This window comes from Zea mays, chromosome 3 (assembly GCF_902167145.1).
Source record: "Zea mays cultivar B73 chromosome 3, Zm-B73-REFERENCE-NAM-5.0, whole genome shotgun sequence".
Taxonomy (NCBI): Eukaryota; Viridiplantae; Streptophyta; class Magnoliopsida; order Poales; family Poaceae; genus Zea; species Zea mays.
In genome coordinates, this window is record NC_050098.1 from 233,129,890 (window position 1) to 233,141,412 (window position 11,523).

Consider the following 11,523-nt stretch of genomic DNA (forward strand, 5'->3'; position numbering starts at 1 on the left):
GTGCCCCTACTCAAAGGGAAGCCCACGCGAGGGCCAAGCACCACGGTCGAGTAACTCCATAGAGAGCCGCGGGCCTTCTCCACGCGCAAGTGGTGCTCCGCTTCCGGCTCCTCTCGGACGCTCCCCGTCGTCTCCACTATCGAGCTTCCCGCGGGCCTTCTCGCAAGACTCTCGCCCCACTCGGTACAATTACAACGGCTCACGCAAGAGCCGAGGGGTTGTGTGGTTTTACAAAACTCACTCAACTAACTAGGGTTCACCTAGAGCAAGCGCTAAAGCGGTCTAACTAACCTAAGTACTTCGCAAAGCACCTACGCTAATCACCGAGTGATTGTATTAAGCACTTGGGTGTTTGAGCTCTTGGAAATGTGCACTATATGCCTTGGTATGTTGCTTGGGCTCCCACACCTTCAAATGGCCGGTTGGGTGGAGTATATATAGGCCCCAACTCCATTCTAGCCGTTGGAGAAAAGCTACAGTTCTCTGCGGCACACCGGACAGTCCGATGATGCACCGGACAACGCACTGTAGCCTGTTCGGTGCGCCTAGTCGTTGCTCTATCAGAGCAGGTGACCGTTGCGCCGCAGGCTTTTCCACACCGGACAGTTTGGTGCTCACACCGGACAGTCCGGTGGTCTTCTCTCCGAGTGCCACCTGGAACTAGCCGTTGGGCTGGAGTTCCCTGGTGCACCGGACAGTCCGGCGTGTGGGCACCGGACAGTCCGGTGTGCCACCGCACAGACAGTCCGCAGCAACACACTTGGACTTTTTTTGGATCTTCTTAATGTCTTCTTTTGAGGTGTTGCTTTCCTCAATTCCTTAGTCCAAGTAAATCTTGCATCCTGTGAACTACAAACATAAACACTAGAAAACTTATTAGTTCACGGATTGTGTTGTTCATCAAACACCAAAACTCAATTAGCCAAATGGCCCGGGGTCCATTTTCCTTACAATCTCCCCCTTTTTGGTGATTGATGACAACACAACCAAAGCAAGCAAATAATACAAGTATTTGAATAAAAATATGCAATCTACTTGCTAGGATGCATGTTTGTCCCCACAATGTGAAATTATGGACTTAAGTCTCTCCCTAACTCCATAATTCACTTACTTCCTATTTTAGGACCAAAACCACTTGAAAAACCATTTGTAGATATAAAATTTTAAATTTGTGGTGTTTGGTGTTTGATATAGTTTTCATTGCTTTGGTCCCTAAACTTCTCCCCCTTTGGCATCAACCACCGAAAAGGAAGACATTAAAAGCATGTAGGAAGTAAATAAAAGCTTGTCCTCATTAAGAATTTTATTAGATGATACACTTGAAGAATACTAAATTAAACCACATGAATGCCATCAGTTGAAAGGATTACTCCCCCTAAACGAGTGTTCTCTTTAGAAAGAAATTTTCCCCCTTTTTAGAGATGAAGAAATACTCCCCCTGACAGAGATCCTCTACTTAGGAAAAAGCATGTGAAAATTAGAGGTGCAAGACATGATTTGAAAAGACTGACTTCCCTTATGCATAGGTAACAGAATATGAGTTAACTACTTATGCATTTTTAGAAACATGGAAGCATATGATATGAAATATAGTCTAATCAAATATTGGAGAAGACATGTAAATGATACTAGCTGTTGGGCTGGAGTTCCCTGGTGCACCGGACAGTCCGGTGTGTGGGCACCGGACAGTTCGGTGTGCCACCACACAGACAGTCCGCAGCAGCACACTTGGACTTTTCTTGGATCTTCTTAATGTCTTCTTTTGAGGTGTTGCTTTCCTCAATTCCTTAGTCCAAGTTAATCTTGCATCCTGTGAACTACAAACATAAACACTAGAAAACTTATTAGTTCACGGATTGTGTTGTTCATCAAACACCAAAACTCAATTAGCCAAATGGCCCGGGGTCCATTTTTCTTACAAAAGTTTTATTAGCAGTTACTAAGTGTAAGTAAATACCGAACCTTAGAAATAATAAATAAAAGTAATAATAAAATAATCCCAGATGCAATGAAATGACAAATTAAGTTTAAGTTCCATAAATTAATCATGTGAGTGTCCGAGCCGCTCATAACCGTGAGCACGGCTAGTATACCAGTTTTACACTCTGTAGAGGTTGCGCATCTTTACCCACAAGTCGTGTTACCCATTTGACACGGAGTTGATCAGACCCCATACACCTCTACCAAGGAAGCGAGGCAGGGTACCACTACGAGGCCTTTATAAAGTTCCACTAGCTTCAGAAAACCCGCTACAGTTTATAGGAAGCTCCAGTGCAGGAATCCCTCGCCTGACCGCCATCGCAGCAAAATCAATCCAAAGACCTCCCTACACTGACCACTCCCCTACTGCCCTTGCCCCTTTCGGGTAAGGTAGTCATCCACTAGCTTTCCTAGTTAATCGGCCAAGGGTGTCCCATTAAACCTTTGTGGTAGCACTGTTTTCCAGGGTGGTTCTCCATGTTCCCATTAACATAATGATCTTATCATGAACAGAAAATAATGAACAGATAATAACAAGTGTAATCATGAGTAGTAAATATCTCTATACCCAAATCCACATAAAGCAATAGCATGTACTACCCAAAAATTTATTAGTAAAACCAGTGGTGAAACAAGGTATATAGATAGTCAAAATCTAGGGTAACCTATTGGGTCCCATCAAAATTAACCTATGCAGATCATTATGATTAATAAGAACATGAATGGGTAAAAGAAGTGATCAAGGACACAACTTGCCTTCCACGAGCTCCTGCTCAGCAATCTCTACCAGCTGAACCTCTGAGGAGAATCCTCAGTAGCTTGCTCGTCTACTCGCATCAACACAATACATACATAGTATAGCAAGATTAACATTACACCAAGCATATAAATAAAATACACAGTAATATCCTAGACATTAAAATAGGATCATAGGAACTGGAATCATTAAATTTGGAGTTATAGATTTTAAGTTATGAATTTTCTAATGTTTTATGTGCTTAATACAAGATTAGGTAAAAGAATAATTTTAATGTGCCTTTCATGCCAAAACAGAGGCACTAATGGATGAACAATAATATTACAAAAATTTAGGAACTGGAATGGACCAATTTGGAGTTCATATGCATTTTCTATGAATTAAACAAGTTTCTGCAATTAATTTAATACTAAAAATTTATTTCTAAATTCATTTCTCCGGTTTTTCTGTTCCCTGGACTAGGCCTCGTTTTCTGTAAAACACAGGGGTTCTAGCGTAAATATTCCACAGACTCAGGGGAACACCCGAGTGGACTGCGGGTTGTTTTCTGCATAGTTCAGGGGCTCCTTTGCAAAACTTGCGGCCGAAGGGGTATATTCGGATCCAAGCCGTTGGATCACGCGGCGGGCGGTGTGAATTAGATGTCGCACTTATAAACTAACGTGTGTTTTCAACTGTCTGATCTGCGATCGACGGACGTAAAGCGATCCCGACCCGAGCTAATATACAGCGCCCGATCAAGCTTCAGCGACGTAGATCAGTCCAAGCAAAGGGGGGTACACGCGGTTGAATTTGGGCTGTTCGCGGCCAAATCCGCGGCCGAGAGCCCATACCCCTACCTCTGGTGACCGCACACGGCGGCGCCCACCGGCGAGCGCGCTCCATAGCCCGCCACCACCCCCAAACCCAAATTAAATTTCGCTGCGCACTGAGAAGGTCATAGCGAACACCGACGTGGGGTCATACCCGCGCTCCGAGAGGTGGTGAGGCCAGACCACGACGATAGGTGCTGCTGCAGCGGTGGGAGCAGCTCCGGTGACGAATTCACGTGCCACAAGTTGCCCACGGATGAAATTGTGCGACTGAGCACGTTCTACGCACGATACCCCTCCCCCGAGTCCGCACTCCGAGGTCCAACGGCGACCGAGGAATGGTCAGCATGGGTGCGGCACCTTCACTCTCTCTCTCCGCTTCTCTCTACTGGGGCCGGTGTCTGCGACCAGAGAACCTCCCGGCAGCTAGGGTTTTGGATGCTTCGGGCTCGCCTGCCGGCTGCGCAATCAATTTACACGGGAGGCGAGCCACCCGCTGCGCGAATTTCACGGGTTCGGTTGACCTCACCCGCGAGCCTTGCGGGAACGACGGTCCGACACAGCGGCCCCACACGGAAGCGACTCAGGTGGAAGAGCGTCCGCCAGGTGGGCCCCACAGTTCCCTGTTCCATGCGCGCGCTGCGGGGTGAAAAGAGGAGCGGGCCATGCGGTGAGAAGCTCTGGTGGGCCAGAAAGGAGCTGTGCGGCCCATTTAGGCACTTCTTTCTTTTTTTCTTTTTATTTCTCTTTTAATTTTTAATTTACATCTCCAATTTAAATTTAAATTCGAATTCCGTGGCAAACTTGTATTAAAATTAAATATCCCACTTGAATATGGCATGAGATGAATTGCTTTATTTTTGAGAAATTTATTTGGTGTGGCTACTGCTTTCCCCTCTTAAAATTCTAGTGTTTCCTGTATGATATTTTATTTCCAGCTTGGATTCTAATATATTTTTATCAACATTGTTTTATATAGTCCCAAAATACACACAAAATAAAGTCTCAACATGATGCACCATTTAATGGCTTGTATTAATCCTTTGCTTTAAATGAGGTGTTTGCATGAAATGATAAATAGAAATGACACATGTATATAAAGGAATATAAGTTTTCCTTTTAGAATTTTTTTTACAAAGTGAGTGTTACATATGCTTAGTGTTGCCTTTATGGTGAACACCTCTTTGAAATGCTTAAAACTGAATAAAAATACCTACACTTCACATATCTTGTGCATATGACCAGTTGGAGCATATGCTAGCACGTGCATTTATTGTTGCACACTTAGCACAGCACCACTTAGAGCATTTTTTATACTCTGACTGATATACTTCTAAAGCTCATGAATTTTCTCTTTCATATTCTCTGTTGCAATTCTGCTTTTTCTCGGGGGGGGGGGGGGTGGGTTCTCTTTGCCAAGGGGGAGTTTTTTCTTTCTACCCTTGTCTGTGCTTGATAAGTTCACTTGTCAACAAGGGGGAGAGATTTTGAGATTTCCAGTTTCATCTATCTAGGGGGAATTTTGTCTTTCGGGCTTCCTCTCATTCAAGAGGGCGAGATGTGTTATTTGGAGCTATTGCTAGTTGTGTTGAGCCGTTTGCCTCTTTCTGGAGGAACTAACTTTGATTTTAGCTTTTGTGTTGTTCTTATGCTCTGAATTGGTTTTTATGCTCTGATAAAGCTTTTTGTGCTTCGATGATATTTTGGCTTCTGGCTAGTGGTGTTGAACCCTGCTTTTGCCTCTTATTGAGGGCTAGCCTTTTCTTGCTTGGTCATGTTGAGCCATTGTCCATTTCATTGGGGACCAAGTTTTGCTTACTCTAAATGACTTGTCTAGCTTTTATCTGGCTTATGGTCATTTGAGTGAGTTTCTCTTCTTCTTCCTCTTTCTGTTTACATATGCTCATATGGTGGTGTTGACAATGCACTCATCAAGGGGGAGATTGCGAACACAAGGTTGACTTGTCACTTGTGGTTCGGGTTGATGATGAGTGATTGTCAACGGGTAGCACTCTGGGGTAGTCAGTGGACTGACCAGAGTGTGAGATTATGCTTGTGCAACCATGTCGGCCGACTTGTGGTGTGCAGGTGTGGAGCACAGGAACGGTGGTCGATGACTGAGGTAAAAGTCATGCAGGCTCGTGCTGATGGACCGAGAGCGGTGAAGGGCGAGTGCTGGGTCTTGACTGACGAATCAGAGCAGCCAGGTGACCAACCGTGGTGGCTGACACCTAGGACACACACTTGCGCGAGGACGTGGTGGAGTGGACCGTGTTACCGACGTAGTCGAGGGCTGGCGGGACACGCGTCTGATCATGGAGGACGTGCATGAGGTGCGGTGCTCACGACAGGTTTGGTGGTTTGGGCCTCAAAACCACCTAGCGCTATGGATGTCGTGTTTTGTTGAGTTCAGGCCTCAAAACTCGGTGGTGGCAGTTCCGGAGGGAACCGGTGGTGGCACGCGGCGAGAACGCGGAGGGTGCGTCAAGGCGAAGCAACTCCGTGTGAAGGATGTGGTCGTCGGATCGAAAACTTAGGAGTTGGTCCATTTCGCCTCTGGTGGAGTGGATAGGCCCTATGTAAATAGGGATAGTTTAGAAAGTGAGAATAACCTTCTATAAATAGATGGGAGAGCTGGTTAGTTTAGTATCTCTTAGCTACCATTTGTTTAGAGCACTCATTCTAGAACTCCTAGTTTTCTCTCTAGTTAGATATCAGTTGAGCCGAGGGATCCGCAGCGATTTTGTACTTCAATTGTGTTCTTGATTTTCAAGTTTAATCAGAGGAAGGGTCGCCGGTCCGGCCCACATTGCTCTTTGGCTTCAAATCTCAGTTTGTACCCTTGCTGAAATTTCTGAAGTTTTAGTCTTGGTTTCTCCCTTTCCCTGATCTTGTGTTTTTGGTGAAAAACCTTTGATTCTTTTTTAGAGGATTTGGTTTGGGGATTGATTGGTGGTGAGTTGCATTCTTCGGACCATTGCATACATCTAGATTTTGCAGATTTTGGTCACGATTTGAGAAAAACTCAGTTTGAACTCGTTCTAGAAAACTCCAACAAAACCTGAATTTTTGGCTATATTTTTAAATCTGCGGTTGATCCACAAGTCTGATTGAGATCAAAATTTGTGGAGATCTTGGAAACATATTTGCTCAGGTGTAAAATTTTATTTCAATCGGAGTTCGTTTGGTTCACTTTTGAATTTAAGAACAGAATTTCGTACTGCTGAAAACAACACTTGTTGACGATACTGTATTGGACCGTTTTGGACTTTTTTGTGTCCGATTTGCGATTCGTTTGTTTTGCTGGTCTCATGTGAGTATTAGGAACGTTTTGTAATTATGAGATCACTCGTTTGCTAATGTGTTCATGGCTTGAGTATTTGCTTCATCTCAATTGAAATAAAGTGTTCGTTTTTGGTGTTTGGAAGCAAAATCTGGTTGGCTCCTATTTACCTCCATCTGGTCGCCTTACCGATCCTACAAATAGGAAGTATACAAATTTGCATGGCTAAATGGGATGATCTAAATTTTGAAATACCAACATTTAGATCAAAGTTCATCGTGCTAGTCTCCGGCACGGTTTTCAATTCCGATGAGAAACTGATGTGTTTTGTAAGCAAAAAACCGGTGAAAATCGTGAGAAACGACTGGGATATTAAACCACTGTCCTATGGTACCACGAGCTATCGTAAATACTTCCGGTCAACACTATGTTCATACATAGGCCCCCTTTGAAACAAAAGAAACGTTGAAAAATTTTAGTGAATTGAAATTTCTATATAAATCTTCCTACATAGCCTTTTGGAACAAAGGATTAGGTTCCTACAAATCCTATGAAATTCACATAAAATGGCTTATTACATTGTTCAATTTGGAGGATTTCTAATATGAAGTCTGCCCTCTTAGAAACTTTCTTTTATGTCTATCTCTCTTCTATGATTCCTATGTTCTTTCTATATACTACATCCAACACTGTTTTAGAAACTTTCCTGAGTTTTTAATTCCTATATAGAACTACAAATGCAACTCTATTCTTGTGCTTTAGAAATTTTGCATTCTAAAGGGACCCTTAAACCCAATAAAGTTTAGGCTTCATTCAAAAATTTCCCCTATATTTCCCCTTATATATGTATTATCTAATATATTTTATTATATCCTCTTAAAAGATTCTCCCTTTCTATATATAATTAGTCTCCAATCATTCCCCTTACTTTTTCCCCCTACAACAACCTTCACGAAGGGAGTTCACCAAACTTAACTGAGCAACACAGCAGGAATGCCAAAAAAAAATCTAGTTCATCTTCTCGACCGCTTGGATTCCTCGGTCGTGGTCTAGGGCTCTAGGCTACATGCTGGCCAAAGGAACTTCGTCATGAATAGGTAGTTCCTGCTGTGTTAAACCCTAAACCTTTTGAAACGAGCAATTTTCATTACTACTTCCAGATGCAATCTCAGCTTTGGTACGGACATGACTGGTGGACAACAACAACTGAAGTAGGTAGTCTTCGCATTCAACAGTACAAGTTTACAGTAATTGGTCATTGGGACGATTGGTGATTTTCCTCTAGTTTTCATGCATCTCCCCAACAGATTGTTGTAGCTAATAAATCCAGGGAGGACAGCATATATGTGTTGTCGTGTTGACACCAGACTTGCAAGGAGATGAGATGAGCAAAAGGCAACCCTTCAAAAGCGCACAAGGAATCAACAAATAAATTCACAAACCGCAGCGCAAGAACCATCATTCTCCTTCAAATAAAATTGAAAAGGAGTGTGCAGGCCAAAACCATGCCGTTTGGTTCATCTGCCATAGGAAACACCACTGAACACTTCACCATCACCTCCGAGCGACGCCTCCCACTCGATAGAGGCGAGATGGATCTGGCACAGGGCCGGCATGGTGTCCCTCATCTCAGGCCGGTTCAGTGGATCCTCACTAAGGCACCACATCGAAACGTTAGCCATCTGTAGAAAAGGGGAAGGAAAGGTTCAGTTAACCAGTATCTTCAGCAAGCGAACAGTATGTGTTGTGTGTGCATGGACTTTCACTAAACCTTGCACACTTCTTCTATGGGGTAGCTGTCCTTCAAGTTAGGGTCTATGATTGTCTCCAGTGACCTCTCTAGATCTTCTGAATCGAAGGCTTTCCTCATCTGTTCACAGAACGCTGTATTTAATTTCTTGATTTTGTTTTATTGTAATATACAACCTTGCTGAAAGATAGCATGCAAACCACACACACACACACAAAGAAAGACATTCTAAATGCTCTCAAGGACTCTTACAATTGAGATTATTGACTTTGTCTTGTTGACTTCCTTGTTATCCCGGATAAGTGCACGGAGTCCTGTAATGAGCTCCGCAAGAACTACTCCGAACGCATACACATCAGACTTGGTGGTCATGTGAAGTTCAAGAACTGACCTGCATGCGTGCATCATTAAATCCATATATAGTGAGTACTAAGTACAGATGAAACTCTACCAGCCGCTCGGACAGCGAGCCATATCATGTTCAGAAAATGAAAACTAACTCGGGTGGAAGGTATCCTGGCGTCCCAACCAAACGAGTGGCAACCCATTCCTCTTCGTCACTACGTTCAACAAGCTTCACTAGTCCGAAATCTGCAACCTGTTCAGCAGCAAAAAAATAAATAAAAATGTCAGATGTGCACCCGTCTGAGAAGAAGATACAGAAAAATTTGGCCGTTTAGAAGAGACTTGCTTTAGCTCTTAATCCGTTGTCGAGCAGGATGTTGCTTGTTTTGATGTCGCGGTGCACGTAGCAGGCCTTGGTATGGTCATGAATGTACTCGATACCACGCGCTGCGTCCAATGCTATCTGCGTTCTAGCAGTCCATGAAAGAGGCTGGTGACCTGAAATATATATGACAATGGATCCATGTTTCTTCTTAATGTATTTGTAGAACATAATAAATAGTAATCTTAAACAAATATATATATATATATATATATGAGGGCAGCATTTTATACTTAAGTATCCATGAAGACATGTTAACTTCCAAAATTACATTACTTTACATAATTTTATTGGAGACGGCACTGATCAAACTTAACATGCACGGTTGTTTCTCCATTGCATTACCTTTCAGCAACGGGTCATGCAGATGCTCACTAAGCGATCCGTTCTGGACATATTCGTACACCAGGTACAAGTGGTCATCCCCAGCAGCATAACCGATCAACTCAACCTACTTGTAATCAAAGTCTGTGGTCACAAGCAAAGAACCAATACAGAGGTATATATCCATTTCCTAATGGATCTTATGGATCAAGAACGTACCACGTTAATGTGATGTACTTTGCACAGAGCTTTCAACTCAGCAAAGAACTCCTTCGATTTGCTTGCTCTCATCTTCTTGACCGCAATTTCCTGTGAGCAAGGCCACGCATGAGAGGGTCTTTTCATGATTCTTCTACATGAGACAGTGCAGACGTATCTTACATGTGTTCCTATGAAACCGAGGTAAACACTGCCGTATCCTCCCTCGCCGATCTTTCTCTTCTCATCGAAGTTAGCTGTAGCATCTCCGACTACTTTCAGACTGAAAATGACAGGCCTCTCTGTCTGGAATGGGTCGATATCTGCAGCCATTCAGTTCAGAGTAATTAAGATAAGATTGCGTTACGGTTAAGTAATAATTTTGATGCAGAAAAAATGTATGGAAGAAGACCATTGATTTTCATGGACGGAAAGAAACGGCTCTCCAGAGCGGCGATGCTGGTGTTACTGGGTGCTCTCTCCATTTTTATTTCAGGAGCTTCAGCATTTTGCTGAGAAGGCCTCCTTCTGAGGCGAAGAATGACAGTGAGGACGCAGACGGACAGTATTATAGCTGATACGGATGCTGCTATTGTGATTGTCGTACTACCAACCCCTGGCAAAGATCAGACATAAAGAAAAGATAAGCTTAATGAGAGCAGAGAAAAAATTCAGTTTTAAACACATTTGGGTTGCAAGAAGCATCTGCATCTTGTGTTTTATGCTAGACATTAAACATCAAACATAAAAAAAAAAATATCTTGTAGCTAGCACAAGCCTTGTGCATAAATTTCTTTTAAAGTAATCTAGAACGAAGTAAATGTGAAAATACGTATTTAGTAGTTGTGGTGGCTCACTTTTTTTCTTAGAAGAACCAGCAACCCCCATTGGAACAAACAAGATCCACCCGGGTTTGATGAAATCGGGATTTTTCACGCTCGGATTCAAGTTCAAGATGGCTTCTGGACTTGAACTGAACAAGCTTGCGATAGTACTCAGGGTATCTTCCTCCTGCACCGAATAAGACAGCACTCCCTTGGACGCTGTCGAGGAGGAACACCCGCACGGGAGGCGAACCGTGACTGTAGCCCCGGGCGTCAGTGGGAAGCCATCACCAACATCCATCGCAAGCCCACTGAAAGTATTGCTCTTGACGTCGTCAGGTATGGCGTCCGGCTCCACCTTGTACTGAGTGTCATGAAGAAAAGCAGCAGCCGTGGTGGTGTTGCTGATGGCCTGACACTCGCATGCCACGGCCATCAGCAGGTCCTCTGACCCGGAGAGACGCTTGACGGGCTGGATGAGAGATGCGTTGCCGTTGAATACGGAGGCTATCTCTGACAGGTTCCGCCCTCCAGGAGTGACGTAGAGGAACGAGCCGCATGAGGACACCGGACTGCAGTGCAAGGGCTGCCATTCTGCAGTTGATCTTGATGCTGTGCTACTGCTTCTTGTTGGCTGACCAGTGGAAGAGGCGCTCGTGTAGTGGCGGTGCAGAAGCAAGGCGATGGCGAGGAAGAAGAGGAGGCCGTGCTTCGTCATGGCGAGCGAGCAAGCGGAGAGGCAAATGATGTCTGGTTACAGAGGTGGTTTATGCCATGGCCAGCTATTGCACATCTGCCGCTGTTGTTTCTTGTTTAATCCGCTTCCCTGAAGCTCTGGCTCTGCACTGTTTGGAGCGTAGGAAGATGA

General features: G+C 44.0%; 1 protein-coding gene across 1 annotated transcript; it reads right to left on the bottom strand.

Moving 5' to 3' along the window:
- Positions 1-8,106: 8,106 nt before the first annotated feature.
- Positions 8,107-11,523, bottom strand: LOC103651630 (lysM domain receptor-like kinase 3). The gene is made up of 10 exons (XM_008677297.2): positions 10,689-11,523; positions 10,244-10,447; positions 10,015-10,154; positions 9,853-9,942; positions 9,655-9,760; positions 9,274-9,425; positions 9,083-9,180; positions 8,835-8,973; positions 8,604-8,702; positions 8,107-8,514 (listed from the first exon to the last, which is right to left on the bottom strand). Exons 1-10 carry the CDS (start codon positions 11,371-11,373, stop codon positions 8,350-8,352), a joined length of 1,878 nt encoding a protein of 625 aa, XP_008675519.1. The 5' UTR covers positions 11,374-11,523; the 3' UTR covers positions 8,107-8,349.

Bases quoted from the DNA above. Each gene is read 5' to 3' on its own strand.
- LOC103651630 (XM_008677297.2), bottom strand. From the start codon at position 11,373: ATGACGAAGCACGGCCTCCTCTTCTTCCTCGCCATCGCCTTGCTTCTG. The intron at 9,761-9,852 runs GTACGTTCTTGA...GATTACAAGTAG, and splicing joins AAGTACATCACATTAACGTG to GTTGAGTTGATCGGTTATGC. The intron at 8,974-9,082 runs GTTAGTTTTCAT...GCACGCATGCAG, and splicing joins CCAGGATACCTTCCACCCGA to GTCAGTTCTTGAACTTCACA.